This window comes from Battus philenor, unplaced genomic scaffold (genome assembly GCF_028537555.1).
Source record: "Battus philenor isolate CCGP_79_NKW_IND1 unplaced genomic scaffold, ilBatPhil1.0.hap1 SCAF_2, whole genome shotgun sequence".
Taxonomy (NCBI): domain Eukaryota; kingdom Metazoa; phylum Arthropoda; class Insecta; order Lepidoptera; family Papilionidae; genus Battus; species Battus philenor.
The window spans coordinates 5343038-5359014 of NW_027181682.1; the positions used below are offsets into that span (position 1 = coordinate 5343038).

Consider the following 15977-nt stretch of genomic DNA (forward strand, 5'->3'; position numbering starts at 1 on the left):
AATTTTAAAAAATGCTAGGTAAATTTTAAAAACATCACTTTCACTTTTCTTTATACCAAACTATAAAATACCTAGGGACAGTTCTTAAACTATTGAAGTCGATCAAAAATACAAAAAATAGTTTTAAATGCTCCAATAAAAATATAATCAGATAACTTGCAATGAAATAAAATGATCTCACTTCTATACGTTTTATTTATTTTTTCTGTTGGACTGCGACTAGCTATCAACTTAGTATTTGAATACACATTCGTGTGGACAAATGAATGGCTGTTGTAACAATCGCCGTGGTTTTAGGAATAATAAAAATATTAACCTATGAAATGATTTAAGTAAGAAGCTATTCGGATTTTATAAAATGGGTACTAATATCAGAAGAATCTAAATTGAAATTGGAAATGATGACAGAAAACATAGTTCGATATTACAATAACAAAAAGCACAGATAATTTTTGACGAAGTTATAGGTCGAAAATTGATGATTAATGCTACTACACTATTTGAAAGTGCTTCTAAGCTTTAAAACCGTTTACGTAGCAAACTATTTTATCTAATCAAAACCTAGATTACGAAACGCAGCGCGAATTGTTTTAAGTTGGCCATTTTATTTTATTGCTAACGCAGCCATCGACCATGCTTTTGATAGTGCGCAATTTTCTGAAACGGCTTTATTTTCTTAACAAAGATTACATAAACGTATCATAAAATGAACTCTATGTCATATGAATAAAGTTTATTTCATATAATAGTACTGTTGAAAGTGAAAAGTCGATCAGTGTTGGTGGTCGACAGGGCCCCGAGGCAAGTTCCCACGAGTATCGCGCACGTTGGAAAATTTATGGTTATGAACTGAGAAATCTGTCATAAGAGATACGAATGGCGTACCTGAATCTGAAATACCGTGAATAATTTTTCATAAAAAGGACTTCGCCTTGCAAGGCTCGATGCTGTAACATTTTTCCTAAGAAAAATTACGGTGCGTTAATTATTTTCGATCGTATTTGTTAAACGATTTTTTTTTTATAAATACATATAACATATCGCTGCGCATTCCCACACGCACATGCAATTGCATAACAGTCATTTCAAATTTATGCCTTATTAAAGTTACATTTTAAATCGCACCGTGGTTTGAGATATTTTCGCAATAAAGTCGACGGGCGTATTTCAATATTTGCACTCGGATTTAGACATGCCGGCGTGTTTGTTTCGGAAATGCATTGTGTTTATTTGCCTATTTTATATTTGCCCGAAAGTCAGTAAGTAACTTTTATATGTACTTGTACTTACCTATCGATTTCTTAATATTTATCAACGTTATTATTTTTAAATTTTATTTATTGTTAGATGACATTACCTGATCATAAATACTCTGTTTTCATAGAATTATGTCCAAAACGTTAACCGAAGTGTTACTAATAAACGTTTTAAATAGTATTACAATATAGATATTAAGGACATATTCTTACGCCGAGACAAACAAATCGTTCAAATAATGGTACGAGATTTAACAATAATGATATAATGATGAGCTTCTGCAATAAAAAATCATGTCATGTTGTCCTCATCACTTTGCAATGTGATAGATTTAAAGTGACCATACAGTTACTTACTACTTAATGATGAGGAATTTAGTAATAGGTTTGCTTAAAGCTAAAATAAAGTTAAGCCTCCATACCTCAACCTCAGTTGCTGCAAAAAGGTAGAGAGTAGAGGAACAGATCTTCAAAAGAGATTATTAGTCAACGAGAAAAATTAATAAATTAGATGGACCGCTAACATGTTGTGACGACATATAAGTAATTATTTTGTAATAGAAATAGTTGCGAGACGAGTAGAACATTTGTCCGACGATTCACTATTAGTTGAAATATCAAAATATTGCGTAGCATCGCATTTACAAACTAAATCTCATTAACAAAATAAATTTGCTAGATATCGGAGCCTTTTAAATAGGACCATGTAATCTAGATAAAAGTGAACGTTGCAAAAGAATACTACTAAAATAACTCCGCTAATATATGTGTTATTTATTAGTTAATCTAAATAAATAATCATTTTATTTATATTGTGTTAATTTTTTTATTTCTTCATTTGTTATTAAAATCGTACTGTACGCTTAATAATATTTTTTTATATCACTATGAGTTTCAAAACGGGGTTTAGTTTTTGTTAATATTAAATCTAAGGTGTTAATTTTATTCATACACATATGTATTCACCGATTTAATTGGAGATATACAAATGTATTTTGTATCCCACGGGAACCCGTATAAAATGTAAAAATACTTGGATAATATGGTCAAGTCCATAAGTCTCCTTCCAAAGAAACAGCTTTCTTTATTCATACACAGTAGGAAGCCCGGAGGCGTATAGAAATTCTAAACACTACGTTGAAACAGTTAAAATATATGGACGTTAATTGTATCTTTTGATTACGTTCTTATGTATGAACTGCAATTAGTTCATACATTACGTTTTTATAGAGTACAGGTTTAAATATTCCGTCTCTCTTATAGTATTGTCACTTTAATATTCAATTTAATGTAAATACATGAAATACAGGTTTACTTATCAAAAAGTACCGTTGTTAGTATTTGAACATGAAGTACAGTAGATGTAGTGTTTTCATTTCGTAAATATTTTTTTTATAATTATTTGCAGTAACTAAACATGGTACTTTACGTAAGGAAGAAATGAAAGTCACTATTTAAATTTGTTCCGCATAATTATTTTATATGTCTAAATCCGATAGACTTATTTTCGATGGAAACATCGTGATTTAAAACAATATGATTCAAATAATTATTATATTTATTCCAATCTAGTATTTTTGTAATAGAGAAATACTGACAAGTTTTATAATTTTTTTTATATTAAGTCAGCAACTTTGTATAAGCTTATCTTTCTAAATCGACTAAATTATCGTGATTTTAACAATGATATCTATTGAGAGATAGTAATCACCACGCTTGTCAGACAGGTATTTAGTTTGTAGTACGCAGAGGACGCTGTTGCCCATATTCTAGAAACTTGTGTGAGCAGTGGCAATCCTATATAATTAATGCACAAAGTGTGAATTATGTAAGATTATATCCCGTGAATCGAACTCGCGCTACTACTCGACCTACGTTCGCAAGTGTCAGTCGTTTACCGTTGGGCTAAAAGAGCTCTGTGACAAAGTAAAAATAGAAAAAAAAAAACAAAATGACGATTGTCTTTGATTTATTTACATTTTGAAAATATTTTTTACATTTATTATTATTTTATTTCATTAATTTACTTTCTATATTTTGGAAAATGTTGGCTTACATTGTTCGGTAAAATGGCAACTAAAAACGTGTTCTCTTTCCTGATGTTACGTTGGTATCATCATGTTTAACCCAGATATTGGAAACTGCTTTGGTATCATGTTTGAAAATTTTGTATATACAGGTATTTTACTTGTTTTACTCTTTTTTCCTGTACTTCAATAAAACATATAATCATTAATGTTATATATAATTATTAGTTAACAGGAATTCACTAGACTATTATAATTTTATACAGGTACCTAATTTGACATACATTACGACGCATATGTGTTGAAGTTATTTTGTAAACTTTGAATTTGCCGAAGAATTTAAATAATTCATTTGTGTAACTATTCAATAACGAATATTTTGAAACTTTTAAAAATAAATGTCCTTTTATAGAGTTTAAAGCCCTGGCAGTTCGTTCAAATATCTACAGACCTAATGCAAAACATTCCCAAAGCAATGACTTCTCAGTTTCAAGAAGGTCTTTTAGCATTATAAGAGATGAAGATAATTTACCCAACGGACTTTCGGATATGGAGCCAGGATTCAATCTAACTGAAGAAGAAATGGTCAAATTCAAAATTTGGCCGCAAGGAATAATACCATATTACATCGATGACTTCTCTTTTGGTTGGTATAAAAAATTATTTTTATCAACAAATATTTTGATTTAAAAATATATCATTGATAAGTTTGTAGATATTTTCAGTAAATATAAAGTAATTTAATACAAGTGCTTCAGATAAAGCATATCAAAAGTATAATTAAAACATTCGATATGTTGCAAAGTGTGGCTCGATATGGTTTTTGTGAAATCGCAAAAATGATATATTTCAGACATCGGCAGTTTCTCATGGCCGTGGAATAAAAAAAAAAGTTAATTTCATATTTTATTTTTACGTGTATTGGTTCTGTAATAAAGTATACCAAGCTATAGATTTGCGGATCAACTACGAGACGTTACTTCATGACGACTTTTTTGATTGAGCTTTGACGTAAATGTCAACGAGTTGGATAATCATACTACATCGAGAATGTTTTGTGCTAATATTTTATTTCCTGTATAAATAGTATATTTTATTTTATTAGTTGTTCTTCTTAGTTAATATTGATATAAAACGTAATTTAGGTAAATTATAGATAGCAGTTAACTCTTTCAATATAATATTTCGGCGTCCAGATAGACGTTTTCGGCGGCGAGATTGACGTCCTCTATAGATTTTCAATAGAACTGGTTGGAAGCGGCCTGCATTTTAAGAACATCTGTCTACCTTGTGGGCACAAATCCCACTTTGCTCTTGGCTGCTTTCTTCTCCACTCTAGAACCTTAAGGCTCCAGCGGCAATCAGTTTTGTGCACTATTGACCTATCCACTGACATCTTTACTAGCCAAGGTGTTGGACTATGAACTTGCCTTGTACTTTATTTCGTCTACTTATTTAGATCCTGTAGATAGCCCTCTCCATAGCACATCGCTTATAAACTTGCAGGCACAGAGTGATAGTCCGCGTTTAAGCTTCATCACGAGCTACATACATTGTTCAGAGAGTTATAGAAACATTAGACGAAAAGATGTTTCGTAGTTCACTAATAAAGATGTTTTATACTTTTTAAGTTTTATTATAAAATTGTCGGTTTCAATTACACGATTTCTGAACTAGCTGTAAATGTTAAATAAGTCAACAATTAACAAAATACAATTGTTGCCGTAGATAAGGTACTCCGAGATAAAATCCGAAACTTTCTTGATCTCACTAATAAAGCCACTGGATTGCGATTTATGGAACTACCCGCACCGCCCGTCGACGAGAACACCCGATGGGTACTCTTCGTGAACCGTCAAGGCTTACTCAATTGTGCAGATCATACAACTAAAGATTATACTAACAACGGTGTTCAGGTTTGAAGTGTTATAAAAGATATACATATTTAATCATTGTAACTCTAACTTCACTCTTGTAATATCTACCTTCTCTAATGATTATTGTGACTTCTATAACATTGTCGTTCTCTTCCTTTCACCTTTACAAATATGGTAAGTAATATACGTTGCCATTATACTGAATCATAAAACCTTGAAATTAGATAAATTAAATCTTATGTGTCATCAGATTGACTATCGCTTTTGAAATTCAAGATACGATTTATTAACTAAGTATCACACTACTGTTTCGCGGTAGAAAAAGTAATTTAACCTACCTAAGTGATCTTTAGCTATAGAAATTGTTTAGGGCAACTATCGGTGTTAAATATCAATTATAGTGTGCGTGCATTCATTTATAATGATTACTTGTGTATGTTATAAGAAAGATAAAAGAGAATAATTTGATTGGATCAAGGATCTAATTGAGTTCCCTTATATTGGCATCCGTTAATCTGAAATTAAGTACTTAGATTGTCTCTAGTAACTTCCAAATCGCTTGCACAGCGAACTAATAATAAAGAAAAATAAAAGATTTATTTTATTTGCAATATCTAGTTTGATTTTTAAATATTGGTTATTACTAACTCAAGCATAGTGAAACTTACCTCTTATACTACTTTTGTGCATGTTTTTACTTCTAAAGTGTTGTGCACTCATTTAGTTTCTAATAAATTCTTTATAAATTTATACTTGTCAACTTGACTAAAAAAATTAAAAGAGTTTCAGAGGTATGAATTGAGATCCCTTTTCTTCTGATCTTTGTGAACTCTTTCATGGTTGTTTGTAATGTATAAAGTATATATAGAAATCCAAAAAAAAATCATAATTACGATGTACAATAATTAATAACTAAAGTGTATTTATACGGATTTTAATATTATTTTTAGGACATGATTACTTTTTTAAAGTTATGGTTCACTCACATTCCACCAAATATAACATGTGCAAATTTATGTACATCTATAATATATATTATTCTGAGTCAAAATATGCTTCAGAACAATTTTTTTCTTATCGCCAATGTCATATAATTCACAGAAATTAGCGGTAATATTATAAGTCTCGGAATATATTGCATAACTTAGAATAATAAGCCATTATATCTTAATAGACTACGACTTTGGTGATTGGTGAATCTTAACTAATTTATTTTACAGAAGGTAGTTTTAGGATACGACTGCCTCGCGGCAGGCGGCGAGCTTGCAGAAGCGATACTGGCATTGGTGGGAGTTCCTCCACAGCATAATTCCCCTGATCGTGACAAATTTATCAAAATAATAGATAAAAACATTTTGCCGGGTAAATATTTTTTTTTTGTAAATCATGTTGACCTTAAGCTTCTGGAGTGGCTATAAACTGGTAAGCGTAGCGTATGACGTCTCCTCACAAGGTTCCAGAACACCTTGTAAAGATCATTGGAGAACGCTGCATGTAGTCCCACTCTTAACGATCGTATTGGAAACCTTTTTTGGTCCATGTCTAACAGTGGACATCCGTTCTATGACTGAAATGATAATAATGATGTTTTTATGTACCAAGTAACAAAAGATTAGATTTTTCTTTTCTTAATCTTTTCTTTCTTTTACAAAATTACTCACATTGTAACAAACTTCATACTTCTGACGCTTCAAATTTATTTATAAAATTATATATCCGTGCAAGTACGTACATGTTGAGATATTTTAACACTAACTTTTTAGTTTGACATTTATTTGTGACTAGATTAATTTTTTTTATCATTATGTATCACGTTTTTTATTATATTAAAATCTTTTTATATGCATGTCAGAATTTTTAATTTATTTTCTGTACGTACTTACCGTCGTAATGTTGTTGTAGAGTCTAGTTTCACACATGATATATCAAGCAAGATGTAAATCTTCCAAAGAGAAATAACAGCTTGTCTTTTTTATGTATTTCATACCAATTCATCGTTCTTCACTTCTTTTGATATTAGATAAAGAAAATGTTTACTTCATTATTGTTTATTATACAAAAAATATGTATAATATTTTAATATTTATTTTAGCAAAGTTTTATACTTAAAGAATATATAATTTGAAAGGATGAATTTATTAATTGAAGTCCTTTCAACCTTAGATAAGACAATGTCCGTAGGGAGATAATAGGTGGAAATCCAGTATAACTATATACTATTTGCGCCGAAAGTGTTAGTACTGCCAAAAATTATTTGCCTGTTGCATTTGAATAAGCAATAAATAAATTTTACAATGATGTATTTATTGATTAAATGTGACATAAACAAATCATTTCGAGCTCTATAAGTTCTGACTGTTGCATCAGTAAGACGGCGGTATATATAAACTTGCAGCACGTCAACTGTCATACGAGCTAAGTGCATAGGAAAGTGTCAAATGCTTTAATATTCATTTTTTAGTCTACGTTTGTTTTATTTTGTTTCCTGTAAAAACTTTCTACAAAGTGTAAACAGAATTAATATAAAAATGGTTTTGGAATTGATAAAGTCATTTTCAAGTTATGGCAAGATCAGGGGAAATAGAGATTAATTTATGTGTATATATATAAAAATACTACATTTATGTAATCGAAAACTTAAACCTAATTATTTTTTAACAAAATAGCGTTAATAAAATGTGTTTATAACTATCTTTCATTACAGAAAAGAAGCATTTGTTTATTGCATTAAAAAACGATGAGTGGTTATTTCACGACATACCTTACGATTTTCTCAGTGCAGGCCACTACGGCCTACATAAGTATACGATGAATGGGTTTGCTACAATTCAATTTTTAGTTAGTTTATTTATCTATGTAAATAAGAAATTTATGATGAATAATTGTGTCAATGAAGAATTTAAATTGTACTTTAAGGTTTTTAAATTGAATTTAATCATTTCAGAAACCAAGAAACATTCTCATAGGAGAAGGCAGGGGATTCAGTTATAATGATATTTGGAAAATTAGAATGCTATATAATTTCATGTCCAGAAAAAAGCTTAATTTTGCAAAAACTTCTGATTGTGTAAAGCTTTTTGAACCTGGTACAAATTTTAGTAAATATCAGCCTTTGTTAGAAGATAAAATTGAACCACGGAATAAGCCTAATAAGTATCTAGGATTACCAGATATCAAACCGTCCGGCGATGGTGATAATAAAACAGACGATGAAAATAAATCTAAACCCGAAAAAGATATAAAAGACGATGACGAAAATAACAAGGACGCTGAAAATGTGACAGTCAGTAATGAAAGAATAGAAGGGGAAAAAGACAAAAGACCAAATAATGCAAAAGAAATTAAAAAGTCAAACGATGCAAGTAAATTACAAAAAAATAGTGCTGAATTGTCAGAAGAAACAGATAAATCTAAAAAACAAAGCAACAGGATTATAAAACTAAGTAAACCTATTCGTCCTTCCAAAGATCCGTTTCATGATATTTCAGATTATGAATCTTGGGAAACAACAAAAACCCTTAAAAGAATATTCACAAAAATTAAAGGATAATCCAGTAATTAATATTAAAAGAAATAAATGAAAAAGATTATAGTTTTTAATAATAACCATATAATAATCTATCACATTATAGGCACGTTTGTATGTCTCGTTTAATATAACACGTTTCACAAATGACTTCGCAACACCATTTGAATTGACAATTGCAGTTTTCGGATTCTTTTACTGTGGTCTGTACATAACCTCTTCTACAACAGAGTTGATCACAACTGTCTGTTCCAGCTGAACTGATATTACACTGACGTCCTTCTGTACCTAAAGATCCAGTCTTCATATTAGGAGTGCAAAAGTCTGGGGATTCTTCTGAATAAATTAAATCTTTTTTCCCAGGACTTTTTAAACTGGGACTCTCCGGCATAAACCCTTCGCCATTGTTGTTCGATATGACCTAAGGAAATAAAACAAATAGTTATGATTATAATAATTTGGTATCTATTTTCTAACGAAGTACTACACATTTCAAAAAAATAACAAATTGGCGCCCTTTATATTTGAACTTTAAAACAAAATCAGAGATAGCACTGAATTTTTTAAAAAAATCGCAGGATATGTAAATGTTTGTTTTAATTTTGTTAAAATTCTTTCTGAATAAATCTGGGGAATCATCCATGGCTTTTGATATTTTTTTGTCGGAGAAGCTGTTATAAAGGTCCTTATGAATCATAAAAATAAAACTTATTAGTTTTTTAGTAATAATCATAAGTATCATTGCCAAAATCTTAATTAAATTCAATTATGGAAATAAATTCAGACTTTCAATAAAAACAAATGTGTTGAACATTCAGTGAAATAATAAACATACCTTCGAAGCGCCTTCGAATCTGTCGCGAAGTATGTTACCAACTTCTCTAAAAGGTGGCATCCTCCACCAACACGTGCGAAGAGTACACGATCCTGACAGGCCATGACATTTACATTCTACCCTCATGTTATTTTTGATTGTCTAAAATAAAAATAAAAAGTTATCAAAAGAATAATTTACATATACTAAAGTGCTTTGACCACAGTGTTTTGTAAGAACCTCTGCGAAGTCTCTACATTTACGAATATTTTAATTTATAAGTCAACAAATCGGAATTAGCTGAAACATTATTGAATATACTAAAATAGTCAGCATTGTCTTTTTATGATAGTATATATACAAGCCATTCATTTAGTTGCTCTTTTGGATACTATGGCTTTATTATCTGCGCCACGTTATAACGGGTGCTGTTATGAGTTATGTAACTTTGCTAACACAATCAAACGATAATTAAGCTTCCTACAAAAAGTTTTTTTTTATCATAACCAATTATTGAAATAATTACTAACCAACCTCCCAGCGTTGTGGTTGTGAAGTTTTATCAAAGTCTTTATGTTATCACTTCGTTTTTTATAACGGCTGTCCATAAACTCTCTGGATTTCTGTAGACCAAAGCGTATGTTATCACTACAACCTCCCCATTGCCACCGGTCTGTGTCGACTGGGGAAGGGGGGAGTGGTACAGGAGTCACCCTTCCACGACGTGGTTTAGTAACTTCCTGAAAGAAATATTATTAATAATGTATGTTCTGAACTGTGATTATAAATACATCATACTTTATCAACTAGTCATTATCAAGTCACATATATATATATGTGTTAATAAAATTATTTAAAATCTTTTGTACAATTGCACAAAATTGTCATCATTTTAGTTTGAATATTTATTTAAAAAATATATCATCACTTCGTTTATTACAATGGTCAATATTCGTAATAAAATAAAAATATGGCCAGGAGAGCAATGGAATCATCTAGAATAGACGGTAAGAGTTAAGGTAAAACAGAGTACGGGGTAGAAAAAGATAAAGATGACGGCAGATACAATTCGGAGAAAGGTCACTCAGGCCATTATTATAGTAATATTTAGTAATAGTACTTAATGGTTATCTCAGAGTGAAAAGCTTTCTTATTTTGTGTTTCTTTTTGCTCAAGTTAAATAATTAAGGTCTTCGTGTTTATTACTTACATTATAATACAAAAAAGAATAATATTTATCGTAATTATAAAATAATCGAATTTGATAAAGTATGGTTGTTACCTTTTCACAAGAACATTCAAGCAGAGCGCCCGCAGTACAGGCTCGTGTTATGGCGTAAGCAACTCCAGCTGCAGTTATTGCATTTACGAACCCCGTTTCCCGCGTATCTGGTGAAAGAAATTATGAATAAACATGATTGGTAAATTTTTAATATTCTTCAATGAATTTTATTTAGATTTTCTTAACCATAATAGAAAGTAATATGGGATTCCTTTAGATTGTATGTAGTAAAATCCGCCTACCCTTTACTTTATTATACTAAATAATCTAAAGTTTTGCGGCTGATTTTGAAACATATGATGTAGTATCGTCTTGATAATTATGTAGCATCATTTTTGTACCAAATTGTATTGCGTATCCGTAACAATACGCTAGTAAGACTGGTTAATATCATTAATAAATTCAATAAATACCCGTTCTTTACTTGTATCTAAAACAATATAACAAGAGCATGTCATAATGAATAAATACATTTAAAAAACTTTTAAGTTAAACGGTTTTTTGATACCCATATTGTGGTGGTTGTGAAAAAATATGTACCTAGTCCGCTATATTAGAACGGCGTCCTTCTTGAATTTTAATTTTTGACATAATCATCGTGTTTTACTAGTGTAGCCCTTTCATTTGATACCCATATTGAGGGAGTTAAGGAAAAATATGTAATCCGCCATTTTGTATCGTCGGCCATTTTAGATTTATAATTTTATTGATTTTATTATATTGTATTGTCATCTAAATTAAAAGTGTATACCAAATTTCAGATCAATCTGACAACGGGAAGGTGCTTAAATTTCAATTTCTAATTTTGACCCAAACAATTAAATTCCGTACGGGTCGAACTAAATAAAACTGTTTAAAAATAAAAATGATTGTACGTAAGCATTTCAGTCATAGGATATCCAATGCTAGACATAGGCTTCCCCTATAGATTTTCAATAAGACCGGCTTGAAGCGGCCTGCGTTCATCGTTTTTTGACAGCCTTAACAAGGTTATCTGTCTTTGTGGTACGACGATCTATGCCGCGTCTCCCCGTCTGAGGTTAATTTCAGAACCCTAAGACCTATTTCGTTACAACTATTCATTTAAAGATGTATTATACTACACACATTTCGCATAGAAACATTTTGAATGCGTCTAATGAACCATAAAACTAAAATCTAGCAGCAATAAAACGCATCTTAATTTAACAATAGTATATAAGATTCTGATACAAGAAATAAATTGTGAAAATGATCAGATTTTTGGTAGCACAAGTTATAAACCAAAAAATATAAATTATGATACGTAGTTGTAAAATATTATTGTCTAAGAATAATCTTATATATTATAAATATATCTTATCGTTCTAGTATGGTCTACATAACCGATCGAGTTTAAGTTTTGTCCTTTGGAACACGAAACTACCTTTTTGAAGTTTGCAGTAAGCGTCCTGAGCAACCTTAGAGCTTGTCTATCTTCCATTCTGCCCTTGACCTCGATCTTAGACTAAGTGGTTTAGGCGGTGTAAATTTTAATAAGATTGACAGTATGCATTCGAAACGGTAAATAAAATAAAATATCATCCGGCTCTTTTTATATTCGTGCAAAATAGTAGTTAATTATTGATTATCCAATGAAAAGACTAGATAATCTCTTAAGAGAAAAATTGTTAACCACATATTATATTTATATATTCATATAAAATACATTAAGTGGTATATAAAATATCAATTTCAATACAAGTATGGGCAATTACAAGTAAAATATTAATGTTTGAGAAATCATATATCGTGTAAAGATATTTTATATATGAAATCGATTTAAAATTCTCTCGCTTCACACATACTTGAGATTCATTATGAGACCCCGTTGAAAATGTCAAATAATATAAATTGTCATGACGTATAAGTTAAAGATTTGCGCAAAGACCGCAAACGTGCCCCGCATTTAGTGGCAATATGTTTGTTTTAATGTTATAAACTAGAAATAACACGATTAGATTTTTGAGACTGGCACTTGTTATGTCACTTGCAATTTAAGAGCCAATAAACACTGGCACTGCGCATTCTTTGCGGCCATCGGTACGCTGAAAGGCATAGAAATAAAATGCAAACACGACACATAAAGCACCTACACAATGATACAAAGTGAAGCTGTTGACCCAAAAATCAATATTCACACGACTGTTGTAATAAATATCGATGAGCTTTACGAATCGAAGGTTTCATCCATAAAACATTCGAACGTGAGACACGGCCGTTTGGTTCGACGAACGTAGTCAATGAATATGAACAAGCAGATGAAATTAAAGTTTCCTATGGATTTAACACAACATACTTATACTTCCTTTTAAAAATATAAAATAAATAGAACTTCTTTTCATTTACTTTAAAAAGCGCTATGTCAACTTCCGGGATAAATCGTATGTGAAGCCAAATCAAGTACGCGACGCAAGGATCTTTTTAAGGTCTGAATACACTATCATTTCTTAGCGGTCTTATTGGAAATCTATGGGGGAGGTCTACACGCAGCAGTGGACAGTGATGATGTGAGTGATAAATTCTTCACCTTTTTTTAAACATGTTTAATAAAATTAACGTAAGCCTCTATTAATATATTTTTTTGTTAAAACAGGACTACGCATTAACAAGCTGTATTTCGGCACTAATAGTCCTTCGATCTTGTCGTCAATGAGTAGAGTTCACGGCACCTGGCTATAACTATTAATGGTGGGTCAACCGATGTTGGATGAATATTCAGACGGCATGAATAATGTGAAAATTGCTGCGCCAGTCATCTACTGAATATGCGCCGGACATCAACTGAATGGAGTCTGTTTTTGTTTAGGTCGATGACTTCATATTGATAGCTTTCAATTATATTGCCGGGGATTAGTTTCCTATAAACTTGATTCAGCTCTTTGATAGGCGTGCTTTCTTTGCTTTGATTTACAACCGTTTGATTGGCTTCGTGGAGAGTTTTATTTTTAGCTTTGTTAAAATATTTTTATTAATTGAACATTTTAATTTACCTTTACATTTATATTATAACCGGCTACATCTAAAAATTTGTTTTTAGTATCATATTTCTATTTTAATTTGAATCACTTGTTCAGTTACAAAGTTATTAATTTATCTTAAAACTTTTTAAATATTTTTGATATCACGATTCTACTCTTTACAGCTCTTGTTCTGATAGTGATTTCAGCGATGCTTTTGTCGCTTTTTTGGCAATTCATAAAATAGACAGTTAAGGAAAATTGTAAAAGTTCGATTGTAATTCAAATCGACCATTTTATTTAGACCTGCCACTGGACTGAAGTGAAATTTCATCAAAGCCATTTTTAATATATGCTTCTTCTGTGACATATCATTAACTCGAATCATGATATTACTTACTCCAAAATATCCTTTATTGCTTATTTTGTTTACAAGTGAATCACCAAAGTTGCATTTTTCTTTAACCTACATAATGATAATTTAAATCATTTCAATAAATGTTGTTATGAAATTTTCTATATCACCAAAAATTTGAGCAAACAAGAGGTTTATGTTTTTAAATAAGAGGTTTGTGTTGGTTAACACATTTACATAAGTTTTAAGCTAAACCTAATTTTTAAAATTAACTTAATAAGCCGATGATAGTATGAAATATAACTTCAACACCTTACCACGAGCGTAGTGATTTGTACTTACATAATATGAAGTTAAGAACTATTAGGGAAAAATAATATTACGTCTATTCATAACATCATGATTCTTATAGTAGCCGAAAGACTGCTAATGCAAGGACACTCCCAAATATCGTTGCGATGACCGAACTTGTGCCGCGCGCATCTAGCGACGTTCCCGTGACGTTCATATCAAGTGTAAAAATTTACTTTCGTACGTGAGATATAATAATATAGTGGATAGTTACGTAACAGAGTATTAATCAATTCATTTGGTCTTTGCAAAAAGATAATAAATAAAACGAGGTAATAATAATTGAGATGGTTCCTCCTTGCATATGTGCACTGTGCTGTGACAATGACATACCGGCATGAGGCACTGTCATTAGAGATCAAACGTCCATAATGTAATGAGTCGAGCATTCGACGTCAATTGTGTCTCGTACGTGGCACGGATCGGACTCGCTTCGGCGGCTGCCATAATTGCGCACGCAACCTATTAAACGCGACTTGTTACTCGCTGAATATGCAGACAATAACAATGAAGGCTTTTACACGAGGGTTGATTATAGAATTATATGTGGACGAGATCAATAAAAAGCAGTACATTCTTATAATTATTTTAAATGGATCCAGTTTTTCATTTGTGATTTATAGTCTGGTGGTCATAGATTTTTTTGTAGATTTACTATGTATTTGTAAATGTATATTTTAGTATATTTACCGCGTATTTCAACGATGGTTTTCAATATGACTTGATCGTCATCATTGTCATCATCATATCATCCTCGTCTTCTTCAAGGATCGCCACTATAATAGGTCTTTCGCTGCCCGCATCAATCGACTCTTCACGACCATAACTTTATCTTCGGTCCACCTGGTGGTATACTACATACCCACGCCGCGTCTACCGTCTCGTGTTCGCCACTCGAAAACCTAGCGGCACCAATGGCCGATAAAATGCTGATGCCGATAAAACCCATCATTGAGTTTTGGGTTTTAGTGAAATTATATAGCTTTAAAATTTTTATTCGTATTCGGTGGTTAGTCCGTAACGAGTTCGTACTTAGGTGGACCACTCTCTTTCATTTTTAAAATTAGACTAATAGCCCAAGGTCAAGTAAACCTACACTAATAGCTGCTGATCAGTGGGAAATGGATAAAATTAGTATGATTTGAATGAAGGTGGCAGTCATCTCGCATGATTTCATATGAAAGGGCTGTGATACAGAAATCACGGGCACGTTGGAAGAGTGAGCTCGGTTTGGCGATAGTAGCGAGGCATTCATTAAGTGCAGATTAGATAGCCGCGACGCTTACGCAATGCGGTGCAGTTGACAGGAGATCGAATCGCCGCTCCGATCGATCCCATGCTAATTGGGCCCGTATACCGCGGAGCGACGCCGTATCGTCCTCGCATTCCGCCAGCCCGCCACCCGTCCCGAGAGATACAGGAAAATTTATTGCACAAACAATTTATATAATTGACGTGCGACAAAAAAGCGAGAGTACACACCCATCCGATGCAGAATTCAGGCGGTAATT

General features: G+C 31.7%; 2 protein-coding genes across 2 annotated transcripts in view; one reads left to right on the top strand and one right to left on the bottom strand.

Annotated features, from left to right (window-relative positions):
• The first annotated feature begins 1153 nt into the window (after positions 1–1153).
• Positions 1154–9151, top strand: LOC137921988 (zinc metalloproteinase nas-14-like). The gene is made up of 6 exons (XM_068764798.1): positions 1154–1259; positions 3696–3929; positions 5012–5199; positions 6381–6522; positions 7865–7998; positions 8105–9151. Exons 1-6 carry the CDS (start codon positions 1193–1195, stop codon positions 8708–8710), a joined length of 1371 nt encoding a protein of 456 aa, XP_068620899.1. The 5' UTR covers positions 1154–1192; the 3' UTR covers positions 8711–9151.
• Wnt6 (Wnt oncogene analog 6) overlaps positions 8782–15977 on the bottom strand; it is a 52142-nt gene continuing 44946 nt past the window's right edge. The window contains exons 3-6 of the mRNA XM_068764799.1: positions 10783–10889; positions 10031–10240; positions 9522–9662; positions 8782–9107 (exon numbers count right to left, since the gene is read on the bottom strand). Coding sequence (XP_068620900.1) covers positions 8787–9107; positions 9522–9662; positions 10031–10240; positions 10783–10889 — 779 coding nt within the window. The 3' untranslated portion in view covers positions 8782–8786. The remainder of the gene's footprint in view (positions 9108–9521; positions 9663–10030; positions 10241–10782; positions 10890–15977) is intronic.